This window comes from Rhinatrema bivittatum, chromosome 2, assembly GCF_901001135.1.
Source record: "Rhinatrema bivittatum chromosome 2, aRhiBiv1.1, whole genome shotgun sequence".
NCBI classification, from domain to species: Eukaryota; Metazoa; Chordata; class Amphibia; order Gymnophiona; family Rhinatrematidae; genus Rhinatrema; species Rhinatrema bivittatum.
In genome coordinates, this window is record NC_042616.1 from 244,489,224 (window position 1) to 244,506,045 (window position 16,822).

Sequence of the window (16,822 nt, forward strand, 5' to 3'; positions counted from 1 at the left end):
TCCGCTGACAGATTTTGCCAGGTCCAGTTTCTCATGGTGGCTTGGTTGTAGCCAGCTGCGTCAAGGGGTGGACTTGGATGTCCTGGAGTGGACAGTGGTTATCATAGACACCAGTCTCTCTGGTTGGGGAGCTGTTTGCCAAGGTTGGTCAGTACAAGGGCAGTGGTTGCCATAGGAGGTGTCTTGGTCAATAAGTTGCCTAGAGATGAGGGCGGTACGGTTGGAACTGTCTGTTTTTCTTCCTCTCGTGCACAGCCTTCCAGTCAGGATCTTGTCTGACAATGCGACTGCAGTGGCTTATATCAACCGGGATGGTGGTACCAGGAGTCAAGTAGTGGCTCAGGAGCTGATTCACTGGCCAGAGCATTACCTGGTGTTGCTTGCGGCTTCTCACATAGCGGGGTCCAATAATGTGCAGGCAGATTTCCTCAGCCATCAGAAACTGGATCCCAAGGAGTGGGAGCTGTCAGAGGAGGCAGTGGCTCTCATCGGTGCCAGATGGGGCATGCCACGCTTGGACTTGATGGCAACTCAGTGAAAGGCCAAGGCGGTCCGTTTCTTCAGTCGTAGAAGAGAGCATGGGGCAGAAGGAGTCTATGCGTTGGTTCTTCCCTGGCCGAGGGATGTCCTGCTATAAGGGTTTCCGCTGTGGCCGCTGATGGGCAAGATATTTTGGCACATGAAGGTCCATCAAGGAGATGTGATTCTAGTGGCTCTGGAGTTGCCTCAGAGGCCTTGGTTTGCAAACCTAGCAAATCTGGTAATAGACAGCACGTTTCGGCTCGCTCATCTGCCGAATCATTTGCGACAAGGTCCCATATTTTCAGATCAGGCGGATGACTTCTGTCTCATGGCTTGGCTTTTGAGAGGAAGTGCTTAAGAGACCAGGACTACTCAGGAGGTTATTACTATCTTTTGCAAGCCAGGAAATCTTCCACCTCCTTGGTGTGTGTGAGAGTCTGGAATGTGTTTGAGGACTGGTGCTTCGAGCAAGGTGGTGTTTCTATGCGAGCCTCTGTAGCAAATATTCTTAATTTCCTTCAAAGATGTTTGGTGAAGTGCTTGTCCTTCAGTTCCCTCAGAGTACAAGTGGCAGCTCTGGGGTGTCTCCGGGGCAAGGTGCATGGAACAATAATATATGCATACCCGGATGTGGTGCGTTTTCTCCATGGAGCAAAGCAGTTTCATCCTCTGGTTCAGAAGCTCTGCCCCTCCTGGAATCTTAATGTGATTTGAAAGGCATGTATGCGGAGCCATTCGAGCCTCTCAAGAGGGCTACCATAAAGGATCTTATGTTGAAAGTGGTTTTCTTGGTGGCGATTTGTTCCGCTGAATGGATCTCAGAGCTTCAAACATTGTCATGTAGTAGCCTTTTTTGAGAATTTCGGACTCGGGGGATTTCCTTGAGGATGGTTCCAACCTTTCTTCTGAAGATGGTTTTGTTGTTTCATGTAAATCAGTCAATGGAGTTCCCGGCTTTCCTGAACTTGGAGGCTAGAGCGTCTCATGCAAGTGAGTTGCAGCTCTTGGATGTCACGTGCACATTATTGCAGTTTTCTTAAAGTCACTGACAACTTCCGGTTGTTGGATCACCTTTTTGTGTTGTGGAATGGTGCGAAGAAAGGCTATAAGGCGTCAAAAGCCATGATTGCTTGGTGGTTGAAGGAAGCTATTGGATCCATGTATATCTGTCAGGAGCATCCAGTACCAGAGGGCTTAAGAGCTGCTCGTTCCCAGGCAGCTTCTTGGGCCAAGTGTCAACAAGTGGCACCGCAGGAGATTTGCAGGGCGGCCACTTGGAAGTCTCTGCACACTTTTGCCAGACATTATTGTTTGGGTGTCCAGGCCCCAGAGGCTTCGGGCTTCGGTGAGAGTGTACTTAGAGTGGGACTCTCGAGGTCCCACCCTGTTTAGGGAAGCTTTGGTACATCCCAGGATTCTCGACTGAGCTGGGTATGTACAGGGAAAGGAAAATTGGTTCTTACCTGCTAATTTTCTTTCCTGTAGTACCACAGATCAGTCCAGAGTCCCGCCCAGTGGAGATCGAGTGGACTCTCCAAACCTCCCTATCTGTGAAGGTACTTATTCTGAAGACTGACTCAGGTTTTGTTTGTTACTTCATATTTTGTTAATTGGGGCAAGTTTGTCTGTTTTCTAGGTTTTCCTCTACCCACTGCTTGTCCAGGGATTCATGTTTTATTTTACTATCTTGGCTTTGGTACAGGTCAATATTGAGGGATTGCAGGAGGCATGATAGGTTATATGGCGTTGTCAGTTAAACTTTCTCTGTCTCCATCTGCTAGAAGGAAGGCATAAACCCAGGAGTCTGGACTGATCTGTGGTACTACAGGAACAAAAATTAGCAGGTGAGAACCAATTTTCCTTTCCTGTGCCTAGGGTTTTAATGCGATGTAAATGATAGCAAGAATTTGTGAATGTCAGGGGCACATCTTGTAGTATTCTCAGATCAGACCCCAGACTTTGGAACAGACATGGGAAGTCAAGGCAGTAGAAGTGAATGATGAATACTTGAATAAGTAGTGAAAAGTTTGAAAAATTAATATCTTCAAATTCCGAATTACTTAATGGAATTTCAATGTGGCATCTGTATGACTGACCACAACAGAATTTTGGATTACTGAATTTTCCCTTAAGTATTTCTCCCTCATTGACTGAGATTGTTCACAAGGTCAGTTGTACTAATATGTTCACATTGTACTGTATTTTTTTTTCAAAGTAATTGTAGGGAATTGTTTTTTGTGTTTGTTTTTTTTCATAAAGTCAAGTTGAGTAAATGTTCTGTATCAAAGGTCATTTCTGGGCTCCACCATGGCAAAATGAAGATAATACATGTTCCCTAGTTCTGTGTATACATTTGTGTGACCAGTGTTAATATTAATTTTAACTAAATTCATCTCATTTGTTTGCTTCTCTTGATGACTCTTTGAATCGCAGATAGATAAGGAAATTGTGCTGTTGAGTGTCCTAAAAGAACCTATAAGCCGTTCCATATTTGATTATGCGTTAAGATCAAAAGATATCTCCAGCCTTTTCAGGCATTTTCAGATGCGCCAGAAGAAGCGGAATGGCACTCTTCCTGACTGCCCTCCGCCAGAGGATCCAGCTATAGCTCAGCTGTTGAAGAAGCTATTGTCCCAGGTAATACTGCACTCCATTTTGACACATCTCTGTAGTCCTTAATAACTTGTTATAGGGTCCTATTTATAATTTCACTACAACCTGTGTACTGAGTGCTACCAGTTTGGAAGGGAAATTAGTGATAACAGTGGTAACAATAACAAAATTAATTCTTGGCTCCGTGTGCCGCGATTGGCGCATCTGGGCCTCCATCTTCGCCGTGAACGGAGTGTGTGCCGCGGGACGTGCTCCATTCGCAGCATGCCAGGGAGGTAAGAGAAGGTAGGTGGGGGGGATGCTTGAGTCTTCGAGAATGGCGCGGGTCCTGAGGCATGCCGGTGAGAGAGAATGTGTGTCGGGGAGGGTGAGAGAGAGCAGGAGGGTGTGAGAGACAGCATGGGGGGAGGAGGATGCAGGTGAGAGAGAATGTGTGTCGGGGAGGGTGAGAGAGAGCAGGAAGGTGTAAGAGAGAGCATGGGGGGGAGGATGCAGGGGAGAGAGAATGTGTGTGTGAGAGAGGGGGGGTGACAGAGAGCATGGTTGGTAAGAGGGGGATGGGGAGGGTGTGAGAGAGAGCATGGGAGGTAAGAGAGGGTGGGTGGGGGGATGCTTGAATGTGGGTTTCAGAGAGAGGGAGCCTATATGAGGGGAGGGGATGCCAGTGAGAGAGAAGGGGTGTGTGAGAGAGGAGAGGGGGTGTGGGGGAGTGCGAGAGACAGCTTGGTAAATAAACTTTGCCAGCCCTGGCTTTAGCAAATGTGCCTCCACGTCCCTTGCCCTGGGTGAAAACAATTTAGTTTTTCCTTTTCAGCTAACGCTTCCATACAAGAGCATATGTGCCAATAAAAAAGCTCGCCGCCCGGGCGAAGAACAAGTACAGCTGCTAGTAATTTTATAACAGCCCTCTTGTAGAAAGTACACACAGATTTCCGCCTTCATTTCCAAAGTGGAGTTATGCATGTCAAGTCCACTTTGAAAACTGATAGGTGAATATGTAACCTGCACAGTGTACATGCATGCATTTACACCTATTCGGGAGCAGATGTAAATATATACCCAAAGGTATGTGCGTAAATGGCTTCCCCATCCCAGCTCTGTCCCCAGGAATGTGTCTTTCAAGTACACATAAAAATATGCGCAAAATTGCTTCCAGGCTTAATTTTATGCATATGAACCCCCCCCCCCGGGATAATGTTGAAAAAATCCATTTACATGCATACAGCTGCATTTTGTATGTGCATAAATGCTTTTGAAGATTACCCCCTGTGTGTACAGATGGAGTGTATACCTAAAGGACGAATTCCAGCAATTTCCACTTTCCTTGTACGTACCCGGATCAGTCCAGACTCCTGGGTTATTTATCCCTGCCAGGGAATTTTTCTGGAAAGGATATGTCTTATGTCCTGATAGATTTTTAGGGCTTGAAAGCTGTCTGTACCAAGTTCCATTCTCAGTTGGAATTCTGGATTTAATGTTAAATGCTTTGAAGGTGCATCTGTTTAAATTTTTGTTTACATCAACATTAATTGCTCACTATCAGGACAGCGTTTTGGTTTGTTCTGCCAGAAAAGAGTCGGTGACTTGATTATATCTGCATTGTTTGTTTCTTCAGTTTTTTCACTGTAAAATGATCCATTTTTTATTCCAAAGGCATATAAACACAGAAGAGATTGTTTTGCCTACTTTCTGGCAAAATGCTAAAGAGAAACAGTTGAATTTTTTGGAGTTCTGTGGCCTGATTTCCTAGGGCTTTTTTCTTGTTCTGTGTCTGTAGGAGCAGGAAGCTTAGTCAGGCCCTTAGAGAGCACTTACATTTTATTTGGACAGAAAAAAGGCTTTTGTAATACAGAACAGTTATGTGCCATTCTCTCTACTGGAGACAGAGGGAAGATGATAGGCCATGTAATGAGGGCTACAAATATGGTGAGATCTGTGATTTTGTTTAATTATGACCTCTAGTGTTGCAGTTTCAGATCTGAATTCCAGACTGGGCGGACAGTGATCCAAAACAAATGTCCATTCTGTTAGCACTAGGATATTTTGTATTAATAATGAGTTACCTATATTCCTCTTTTTCTGTACTAGAGTATATTTTAAGTAATAAAAGAATACAGTAGCTCTGGTAAACGAATGTCAGGAGTACCTACGGTAGTGCTATAATTTAACTTGGATATCCTATGATGTATCGTGACATTTATTAACATTTTAGTAAATGGAGTTATGCAGCATTAGATTACAATATATTTTTATTTGTCCTTATATTTTCTACAGCAACTTTTACATTTATTTCTCCTTAATTAATCTGAATGAATGTGGTGATGTGGCCTAGTGGCTGGCATTGCTGGGAAGAAATCTTGAATTACTAATTCATATTTTCTCTATTGCTGAATCTGTGTAACTTTGGAGAAGTTTCTTTGTCAGCCTTTGTTTACCTAAGGGGAAAAATATTAGTAATATTCCATCTTCTCCTTTTGGTCAAGAAACTTTCATGCATTTCTGATCCCATAACTTTTCTGGAAGGACACCTTTCCTAGGGATGCCTACATATATGCTTCTAAAGTGTTAAACTGAAGAGCAGTTGAGGATCTAATTTATATGAAAGGTGCTGTATGAATTCAAATTATTATCAAAGGCCTGATGTACTAAAGGTTTTTCCCATTTTATGTCTTTTGGAAAACTGTTTAGTACATCAGGACCTAAATGCTTGCATTCTGATGTTCAGATAAGTGTAGAGTTTCTGGATTTATTCCATTGGCACATCTTTAAAACAAAACTAATTTATTGGATTATTTTCCTCTAGAGTATTACTGGCACATGATTTTGCTTGTCTTATGTTAAAACTATAAAATATATATTTTCTCTCCTTCAATCTGTGGTAGGGAATGACAGAGGGAGAAGAAGACAAGCTTTTAGCTTTAAAAGATTTCATGTTAAAATCCAACAAAGCCAAGGCTAATATACTAGACCAGAGCCACCTCCAGGATAGCGCTCAGAAAGGTGTGATCGACCTGACAGCTCTAGGAATAAATGGCAGACAAGTCGATCTTGTGAAGACAAAGCAAGAAACCGAAGACAAACGTGGTTGGTGTCTTGTGTTTGAATTATTAGCCACATATTTATATTATGCAGCCATTTCTTCTTTGAGAATAGTTTGAAGGTGACCATTAGTCTATAATAGAAAAAAGTGTTTTCTCAGTCTTGGGGCTGTTATGAAGGTATCTTGAAATCTTTTTGGAAAGCATAATATCATCCTGTGAAGATTTTATTTAGGTGTTTGTGATTAGATGCCCATACTCAACTATAAAACAGAAATGGTAAAAGGAAATCAAGTAAGTAATTGTATCAAAAATACTTGTTTTTCTCCATCAACAAACAGGGTTTAATTAGCCAAGACGTGGATGCTGTCATCTGCCGACATTGAATAAACCCTTCTTTCGAAACTGTAGAGCTTTTCTGTGAATTTGCTCGTGAGCCCCCTCAGTCTTGTTTTTGTCCGAGCACTAGCATAGTCATGTACTCTCTCTCTCTCTCTGTAAATTTTCTTCAATTTTCAGTAAAATTCTTAATATCTCCTTTCTTCAGAGTTGCCTCAGCAGCCCCCAAACAGCTCTTTAGAGTATTATTTAGAAAAAACCAGAAGATTTTTCTTCGAGAGATCTGGCGAAAAAAAAAAAAGGCCTACTGTGAGCAGCTTTAAGGACAGTTTATGCATTAGGAAAATGTCCATTTTGGATGGGCATGACCTTTAATATTGCTGTCTTGGACTGAATCACGGCCAGGGTAATTGTTACTATTGTGGCCAGATGTCCCCAGCATTCCCAGAAGTTGAGGGACTGGAAAATATGAATTGAGATGGCTGCTGGCTCCACCGGTGTTTCTAAAATTTGAAAGAGGCTAAAGATCTTTGCATGAGGATCTTTGTTCTTATATACATCAACTCCAAGCGTTTTCCCCAACTTGCCCAGAAATCTCAAGTAAGAGAGGTTTTCCAATGAAGACCAGCGCCGAGGTCTTGTGTACCATTGCACCGTGCGTCAAAGTTGATGTGCTGGAGAATGGCATGTTGGGTCAACAGTACCAAAGCTATGTGTTTTTCAGCACCGGTGCACTGGCTGCTCCACTCAGTGGTGCTTCTTTTATTTAGATGGACAGTGCAACTTTTTATGCTTTCTCGACCCCGATGATTCAGCTTGCTTTGCCAAAGGGGGAGATATATGTGGGGAGCTCTTGCTCAACTCAATACCAGGGGAGACAAACAAAGCTGTGCTTCAGGAAGAGGATCAACTGTGGCTTCCAAGAGATTTATACAATTCCTCCAATATCCTACAAGAAATACAAACAAGAATGTGGAAAAACCCTATTTTCTGTGCCCCAGTTGCAAGAAAACTAGATCTCGAAGAGTGCAGAAGTATGGAATAGTTTGTAATTTTACAACTACCAAATCAATCAGTTCTTAAAAGAGCAAAGAAAACAAGAATATACTCAAATCCTCCACCAGGGAAGGATCCTAGGCTACGGCACAATTTCGGTGAAAAGGTATTCCAAAGCTCTATGCTTAATGCATGGATTTCCGCTCATGAATTCTACATGGTTCAATACTTACACAATTGCATACAAAATCTAAAGCTTTTCCTCCTGCCAAGTAAAGGCAGATCCGCATATCCTCAGCCACTCTTGGATGCTGAAAAGTGTATATACCATTTTATTCATAGAAACATGATGGCAGAAAAGATCGTATGGCCCATCCAGTCTGCCAATCGATCCAATTAATTTAACATTATAATTCTCATCACTTCCTTAGAGACCCCCTGTACTTATCCCATACTTTCTTGAATTCAGTTACTGTTTTTGTCTTCATTTACACCGGGAGGCTGTTCTAATACCTACCACCCTCTGTAAAGAAATATTTCCTAAGATTACTCCTGAGTCTACCCCCTTTCAACCTCATCTCAAGACCCCTTGTCTAGAGCCTCCTTGCCATTGAAAAAGGCTCACCTCCTGAGCATATAAACCTTTGAGATATTTGAATATCTGTATCGTATCTCCCCTATCTCGCCTTTCCTCTAGGGTATACATTTTTAGATCTTTGTCTAATCCCATATGCTTTAGAACGAAGACCACTGACCATTTTAGTAGCCATCCTCTGGACCACCTCTATCCTGTTTATAACTTTTTGAAGGCAGATTGTGATAAATTGCAGGAAGACCTTGTGAGACTGGAAAATTGGGCATCCAAATGGCAGATGAAATTTAATGTGGATAAGTGCAAGGTGATGCATATAGGGAAAAATAACCCATGCTATAATTACACAATGTTGGGTTCCATATTAGGTGCTACAACCCAAGAAAGAGATCTAGATGTCATAGTGGATAACACATTGAAATCGGTTCAGTATGCTGCGGCAGTCAAAAAAGCAAACAGAATGTTGGGAATTATTAGAAAGGGAATAGTGAATAAAACGGAAAATGTCATAATGCCTCTGTATCGCTCCATGGTGAGACCGCACCTTGAATACTGTGTACAATTCTGGTCGCCGCATCTCAAAAAAGATATAATTGCGATGGAGAAGGTACAGAGAAGGGCTACCAAAATGATAAGGGGAATGGAACAACTTCCCTACGAGGAAAGACTAAAGAGGTTAGGACTTTTCAGCTTGGAGAAGAGACGACTGAGGGGGGATATGATAGAGGTGTTTAAAATCATGAGAGGTCTAGAACGGGTAGATGTGAATCGGTTATTTACTCTTTCGGATAGTAGAAAGACTAGGGGGCACTCCATGAAGTTAGCATGTGGCACATTTAAAACTAATCGGAGAAAGTTCTTTTTTACTCAACGCACAATTAAACTCTGGAATTTGTTACCAGAGGATGTGGTCAGTGCAGTTAGTATAGCTGTGTTTAAAAAAGGATTGGATAAGTTCTTGGAGGAGAAGTCCATTCCAGTGCTATTACTACCCTGTTTCCCTGAAAATAAGACAGTGTCTTATATTAATTTTTGCTACCAAAGATGCACTAGGCCTTATTTTCAGGGGATGTCTTATTTTTCCATGAAGGGGACACATATATTGTTGAACAGAAAAATGAACATTTATCATATTCTGAATAGTTGTCTGGTTATGCTGGTTTGTGATGACAACTAACTGAATCCTGCAGGGTAAAAAAATCACAGCTGCATGCTCTGGTGTTCTGTGCGACGGGCATGCTCCCAAATAAAAACTTTGCTAGGTCTTACTTTCGGGGGAGGTCTTATATTTAGCAATTCAGCAAAACCTCTACTAGGTCTTATTTTTGGGGGATGTCTTATTTTCGGGGAAACAGGGTAGGAACGGTAACAAGGAATAGACTTAGTTTTTGGGTACTTGCCAGGTTCTTATGGTCTGGATTGGCCACTGTTGGAAACAGGATGCTGGGCTTGATGGACCCTTGGTCTGACCCAGTATGGCATGTTCTTATGTTCCAGCAGTTCCAATGTTGTCTGATCCTGCCTCCATTTCTATAGCAACAACAATGTCTGGCTTGTGCTAGACAATGTGAGCTCTGTCAACCAAAAACAATGCAGCAGGTCTAGCTCAAGCCTGGTCCAAGTTTTGACTACCTTTCAAATCCAGCAGTCATACTCTCTGGTAGGGGGAAGAATCCAACTTAGGAGAGTGGCACAAGAACACCAAGGTTCACTGTGGAGTCTGGATATGGCTTGCATTTTTCCTGGTTTACCATACTTCCTCAGGGATCAGCCTTTAATCAGTACCTGTCTCAAATGGTGCAGCTCTGCCTGGAGGTGAAGTTACTTGTTGAAAAAAAGGTAATAGAACCTGTTCTTTCCCAATTCCATGGCCAAGGACTCTTCTCTTGCTACTTCCTTATTCCCAAGATATCTGGAGGATTGAGACCCATCCTGGGTTTTAGAAGTCTGAACAGTCACATACTCCAGAAGAAATTCAATATGAATTCCCTCCACACAGTTCTCCTCTTCATCCAGAGAGGGGAATGGATGTGCGCTTTAGATCTGAAAGATGCTTATGCTCATTTTCCCATCCATCCCTTGCACTGGCATTACCTGTGCTTTGTGGAGGACTCCTTGAACTCTCAGTACAGAGTACTCTCCTTTGCCCTAACAGCAGCACAGAGAGTCTTCACCAAGTGCCTGGCTGTAATAGTGACGCATCTGCGGCGACAGGGGATCCGAGGCTTCCCTTATCTGGACAACAGCAAATTCACAGGAAGGTTTATTAACCTCCCTGCAAAAGTCAATTCAGCTTCTACAGTCATTAGGGTAAGGTGAATTTTGAGAAATCAACTCTAATTTCCTCCAAGAAAATCACATTTATTGGAGCATGCATAGATTCTCTGCAAGAGAGAGCTTTCCTTCTTATGTCCCTTGTATTCAGATTGTTGAACTTGGATCAGTGGTTGTTCTGGGCCACATGGTGGCTGCAGTTGATGTGGTTTCAATAACCCGCCTTCATGGCTCCTGCAATAGGGCCTCCACTCCCAGTGGGAATAGCTAACTCAGTCCCTGACAACCAAAGGGGAAATTTCACAAGACATGAAACAGGAACCAAACTGGTGGCTGGACCCCTACATCCTTCAGGAGGGAGCGCCACTCTGTCTACTTCCTTACCAAGTTACATTGGTGACAGATGCCTCCATAAAGAGTTGGGGGGCTCACATGGGGCTCTTTTGAACTCAAGGAACGTATTCATAGAAAGACAATTTCACATCAACCTCCTAGAATTGAGAGCAATTGGCTATGCTGTAACAACTTTCACTTGCCTCCAAGGGAAGAGCTTTCTCATTTAAACCGACATCCAAGTAGCCATGTTCTATGTGAACAAGCAGGGAGGCACAGGATCATAGACTCTCTGCTGATAAAAATATGAGAACGGGCATGTGATTGTTAAGCTGACCTGCAAGTAACTTACCTTCCATTATCTCCAGCAGGTCACCTCAACAGAGTTTTTTGTCTACACAAATGGTCTCTCTAGCAATTAAGAGCTGTCAGACTGTTCAGTCTATGGGGACTTCCAGCAATTGATCTCTTTGTATCAGAACAAAATAAAAAACTCATTTTTTGCTCGAGTGGAATGCAGATCTCATATATGCTTTACCACCAATTCCACAGATATCCAGAATGGTATAAAACATGCTCAAAGACTGGGGCAGTCTGATCCTCATAGCTTCAGGGTAGCCCTGACAAATTTTGTTTGCATACCTGGAATAGCTCTCCAGCAATCCTCTGATCCCTCTCAGGTCAGAGCCATCCTTATTAACTCAAGAAGAAAGATGTGTTTCATCCCTCAGCTTTCCTCCCTCAGCTTGACTGCTTGGATGTTGAGCACTCAGTGGTCACTGAATTGTCCGTACATAATACTGTAAGGAATAATACAAGAAACCATCAATTCGAAGATCCTACGGTTTTAAATGGAAACAGTTCTCCACATGGTATCAATGCAGTTTCTTGAATCTGTTTGCATATGAACCCAAAGTTACTGAGCTGTTTGCTCTCTCTTTCTGCTTCAGATCTTAACACCTCATCAATAAAAGTACAACTCATTATCAAAGCAGCTTGCCTTGCTCAAATCAAGGGTAAGCCAATCTCCACTCATCTGTTAGTTTCCAAGTTCATGAAAAGCTTATGGCATACTAAACATCCAGTTGTAAAACTACCTGTTCTGTGGGACCTAAATTTGGTTCTAGCATAGCTGATGAAGCTGTGATTTGAACCACTGGAGTCTGCTTCTCTCAAGTTTCTAACATGGAAATTAATATTCCTTGTAGCAGTCATGTCAACAAAAAGAGTCAGCGAGCTTCAGGCTTTGGTTCATTATCCTCCTTACACCCACCTGAAGTTTATACCAAAAGTAGTATCTGCTTTCCATATTAATCAAGCCATCATGTTACCTATGTTCTTTCTGAGGCCACACACGCATGAAGGTGAGAGCCCTTTATACCTTAGACTGTAAAAGAGCCTTGGCTTATTACAAAAGAAGAACTCTCACACATCGTCAGGTTTTGCAACTATTCATCTCTTACAGTCCTAAAAGACTGAGTATACTAGTGGCCAAATGTACATTGTCCAACTGGCTAGCATATTGTATTACGCACTGTTATACACTAGCAAACCTATAAGTTAGATATCATCAAGACTCATCAAGTTAGAGCCATGGTTGCATCAGTGGGTCATCTGCAAGCCACATCTCTTGAAGACAAAATAGTTATCAGTACACACTTTTGCATCCCATTAATGTCTAGACAGGCTCTGAAAGAGTGATAGTAAATTAGGGCAAGCAATTTTGCTTAGCCTGTTCAACTAGTAGTTACTCTCTGTAGTGAGGTCTGGGTTGCTTATTCAGTAAATGCTCCGCTGCAGCCTTCAGCTTGGGACTCCCCACATGTCATGGCTAATCCAGCTTTGCACGTTGATGTTGATGGAGAAAGCAAGTTGCTTACTGTAAACCATTTTCTCTGTAGACAACAGGATGAATTAGTCATGCTAAATACCCACCCACTTCCCTGGACAGTCAACTACCTAGCTAGAATTAACTCTAAAATCAACTGAGGGGGCTTATGAAGCAACATCTGTGTGGGAATTCCCGCACATGCTCGGTAGAGCAAAAGCTCTATATGAAGGGTTTGTTTGGTGCTGCTGGATGACAACACCCACATGTCAATGCTAATTCATCCTGCTGCCTATGGAGAACACAGTTTACGGTAAGCAAACTTGCTTTACAGATGGCCAGAAGTCAGAAAATATTTCCACTGTAGAATGAAAAGTATATCCTTAAAGATGCATCCTTATGACAAATATTGCTGCTTGCTGAACCATTGTGTTCCGATCTGGAGTTATTTGATAAAGGAGTGAAAGCCTTGACAAGTATAGTTTCAGTAGATACAGGCTCTTAACTATTTCTTTCAGTAATTTAACATTTGCAATATTTAGGGTAGGAGAAGGACTGCTTTGAGAGGCTTTACATTTTTTAGGTTGTTTTTTTTTTTTTTTGGGGAGGAGGAGATTAAATTTGTTTCGGATATCTGATTATTTTCCCCCCTCATTTTTCACCTCATATAGTATGCTTGTGTGTCTCTGGAGCCCCTCACCAGTCCGAGAGCTGGAGAAAAGTCTCCTCTGAGACTATCCCTTAGTGCTGCTCTGTGACTGGCAGAAGATATCACAGTGGCAGCAGCTGCCATCTTTTCTACATTCCCTGGATGAAGCACATAAGCTTTATGGTGTCCCAGGCCCTACAAGCCCCATTGGATAGCAAACTGAAAAATAGATCTATTTCATCATAGTGACAGTGCTGCAACTTAAGTCACAGGGCCAGCACAGCAATTCTGACTGTTTTCTCACAGCAAAAACTTAAGCATACCAAACATAAGATTAAAAGGTGTTTAAAGCAACAGGCATAAAAGGTAGAAAGGCCTTTGATTGTGCCAAGTATAAGAACAATTAGAGGTATTAAAATGTAGATTTGTAAAAGATTTTATGAAGTCCAATCTGCATTTCATCTTTGCGTCATGCTCCCCTCTGTAGCTTATTATGGTTAACGTGTGGTGCTTTACTTCAATAAAAAGATTTTCAGCAGAAGGTTGTTAACAGACATTGGATTATTACACTGAGGCCAATATTGAAATGGCATTTAGCCAGTTAAATCAGACTTTGGCTGGCTAACTTGGGGGCGGAAAATGGGCTTAACTGGGCAGCACTACTTAGCTGGATAAAGTTATCCAGCTAAGTATCAATATTGAGTCTTAGCTGTTTTAAGTTATCCAGCTAAGATGGACTTGCTTAATAGCAGGCCTAAACTTAGCCAGGTAATGCTTATCTGGCTAAGTAGCGATTTATCCGGGAACATTCAGCAGCATAGCACTCTGCACCCAGTTGAAGTCATTAATATGCTTGGCTTCCCTACATTTGTACTTGCAAGTTACACTGATACTTTCTTTATTGTGTTTAGCCCGAAAACATACGAAGCAGGATTCCAATGTCAACGAAGAATGGAAAAGTATGTTCGGGTCTTTAGAACCTGCTAATATCGCCCAGTCAGCACCTAGAGTGCAACCATCTACTGATCAAGATGGAAGCCAGACTGGGAAACCCACTCATTCAGAGTCTTCTGCTGGCATTTCTGTCCCTCTCTCATCCTCTCCACAGGTATTTCAGAAACCTTAACGTGATTATTGATGTGTTGTGTTTTGGGTTTTTTTTATTTCCCTCACCACTTTTGTAGATGTGTTTATTTTAAAATTCTCTCTTTGTCCAAAAGCCCTTTGCAGCTTTGTTTGTCTCTTATCTCTGATTTCTGTAAGGGAATGTCAGGAATATTTGAACACTAGCTGATCAATGGGGGAGACACAAAAGATTCTGGAGACTTAACCCGTTATGTCCCAGTATCCTATTAAGAGGATAGCTTCTTAAAAAATTTGGGACATGAGTTAATTATTGTCCAGACTGAGCATGGCCCCCTGGGGGACATGCACCTTTCTGTACTCCAGTTTATCCCAAAGTAATGGGGCAGTAGAATATTTATTTTCTGATCAGTGTTGGTTATCATCCTTCCATTGACTATGATTATTTGGATGATTTTGTTACAGGTTTCATCAGATTACTATAAGATTTCAGTTTTATCATATTCAGCATATACTCTTGGTAATTGAATAATATATTGAGGATTCATGATATCCACACACCTCTGCAGGCTTCAAGTAAGCTCACATTTCAGCTCCTGTTAGTATACACAGCTCACAAGCAGTCCTGAGGGGAGCATTCTTTAATAGGATTGCCACAGATTTTGTAAAATATTATTTGTAAAGAAGTACTATGATCCCTTAGCACACAAGGCTGTCCTTTTTATACTTTCAAATGCAGTTTTGCAGTGGTTGCAATGTCTTTTTTTTTTTTTTTTGTGTTGTGTGGCAGCCAGAGCTGGGATTTGGTGCCATTAGCATTCAGTTGCAACTACCTGGCAATTTCTCCCATGTTTAATAGCTCTTCCTAACTTACTCGAGTTTGGTCATTGCAGCAAAAGTCCTGGGCTGGGGGAGCCACTACATGTCACTGTTTCACAATAATTAGGACTCCCTCCCCCACCCCCAAGCCCAGCATGTGTTACAATAGGCCTAATCCCACGTATCTTTCTTTGAAAGGTTTTCAGGTTGGCACCACAGCAATGCAGGTAAACATAATATACATGTTGTAAGGGATTATTTTTATCTCTGAAGACTATACTTTGAATGTCCCTTTTCAAGTAACATCTGATATTATAAATGCATAATTTTTAATTGGGAGAGTGAGATCCAGGTGAGGGGTGCAAGGCTATAAGCTTCTAGGGTGCCTAATATTACACAGTTTGTATGGGAAAGCAGGATTCCATCTGGAGCTGTACTAATTTGAGTGACTCTTCACTCTCAGTGGCAGCAGTGATGCATGCAATCTCAACCATGGCTCAGTTTGTTTTCTTTTTTAAAGTTCCAGAGAAAACCAATAGCAAGGATCAATTCTTGCTCCCTCCCCCCTCCCACCCCCCAGTAGATAGGCAGAACAGAGCTGGAGAACCATAAAAGCAGCAGACTCTGAGTAACACACAGTCAGTGGGAATGCACTAGAGTTGGGAGACAGTTAAGAGTGGCTGGAGAAGTGGAGGCAAGCTACAGTCGTAGAAAGGAAGGGAGTGAGCCAGGAGGAATTGCCTGTGCAGTATTAGTGAGATTTTTGTCTGAGGTGGATTGTCTGAACTCTGAGAGGGGCAGCTGGCTGTGGAACCACTGAGTTTCCTGCAGAGTGGGCATGGGAAAAGGAAGGTCCTGCTGCATTCTGGGGAAGTGCTGGCAGCAAGCAAGAACTTTTATATAATGATACGGCAGTGCTGAGGTGGCGGGCACTCATTACTGAGTGAGCACATGAGCAGCAGCACAAAAACAGAAATGTATGTGTGTATGTATCTGAGATAGTTTGTATCCATGTCTGAGCCACTGGCTGGCAGTGTGGTGGTCTCATTGCTTGGCAGGTGGTTCAAGAGCCGATTGGTTGGCAAAAGACTTTAATACTAGGTCAGGAAATAAGGATATTTATATATGTGTGAGTTACCTAAGGAAAATGTGAAATTTATGTTGAAGGTATTTTGGCTTAATTCTGCCAGGCTCTAGATCATGTGATGTACCACTAAAGGGTCAGCTTGGCTTGCTTTTGAGAGCTGTTGAAGCACAGGCTGCAGGGAAAGTGCAGTAGAGAGTTTGACAGATACCTCTGGGCTGCTTTTTGAAAAGTCCCCCAGGCTGATATTTTCCTGCAGTCCGACCATGTGCTGCTCTTTAAAAGTAGTCAATAGAAAAAGTACATTAACTGGTAGAATATTTTGAAGCACATGGGAATGCTGCCTGGATGAAAGTTTAATTGCAAATTGTTACCGTACTGGGGTGGATCACTATCATATTGCCCGCATTGCTGATTTGAAAATGCAATCCACACACACACACACGTTTCCTTTCTGACCTAAAAGCATCCCTAGGAAAGCTGCCACCTCCTCATGTGGCTAAGAGCACTCACGTTGTGAAACCCCACACTTACCTTTAGACAGATTAAGGGTGGACAACTTTCAGACATCCCTTTTACCTGGATAAATTGGAATTTAACTGAGTAAATGGGTTTTGAAAATTGCTTTCTAGATATCTTATATTTCTGTACA

At 42.3% G+C, this 16,822-nt stretch overlaps 1 protein-coding gene across 1 annotated transcript in view; it reads left to right on the forward strand.

Annotated features, from left to right (window-relative positions):
• The window catches only part of PIK3R4 (phosphoinositide-3-kinase regulatory subunit 4), a 102,402-nt gene that overhangs the window by 35,741 nt on the left and 49,839 nt on the right, over positions 1 to 16,822 (forward strand). Inside the window, exons 8-10 of the mRNA XM_029589349.1 lie at positions 2,956 to 3,159; positions 6,018 to 6,219; positions 14,096 to 14,292. Of these exons, the coding sequence (XP_029445209.1) occupies positions 2,956 to 3,159; positions 6,018 to 6,219; positions 14,096 to 14,292 (603 nt within the window). The remainder of the gene's footprint in view (positions 1 to 2,955; positions 3,160 to 6,017; positions 6,220 to 14,095; positions 14,293 to 16,822) is intronic.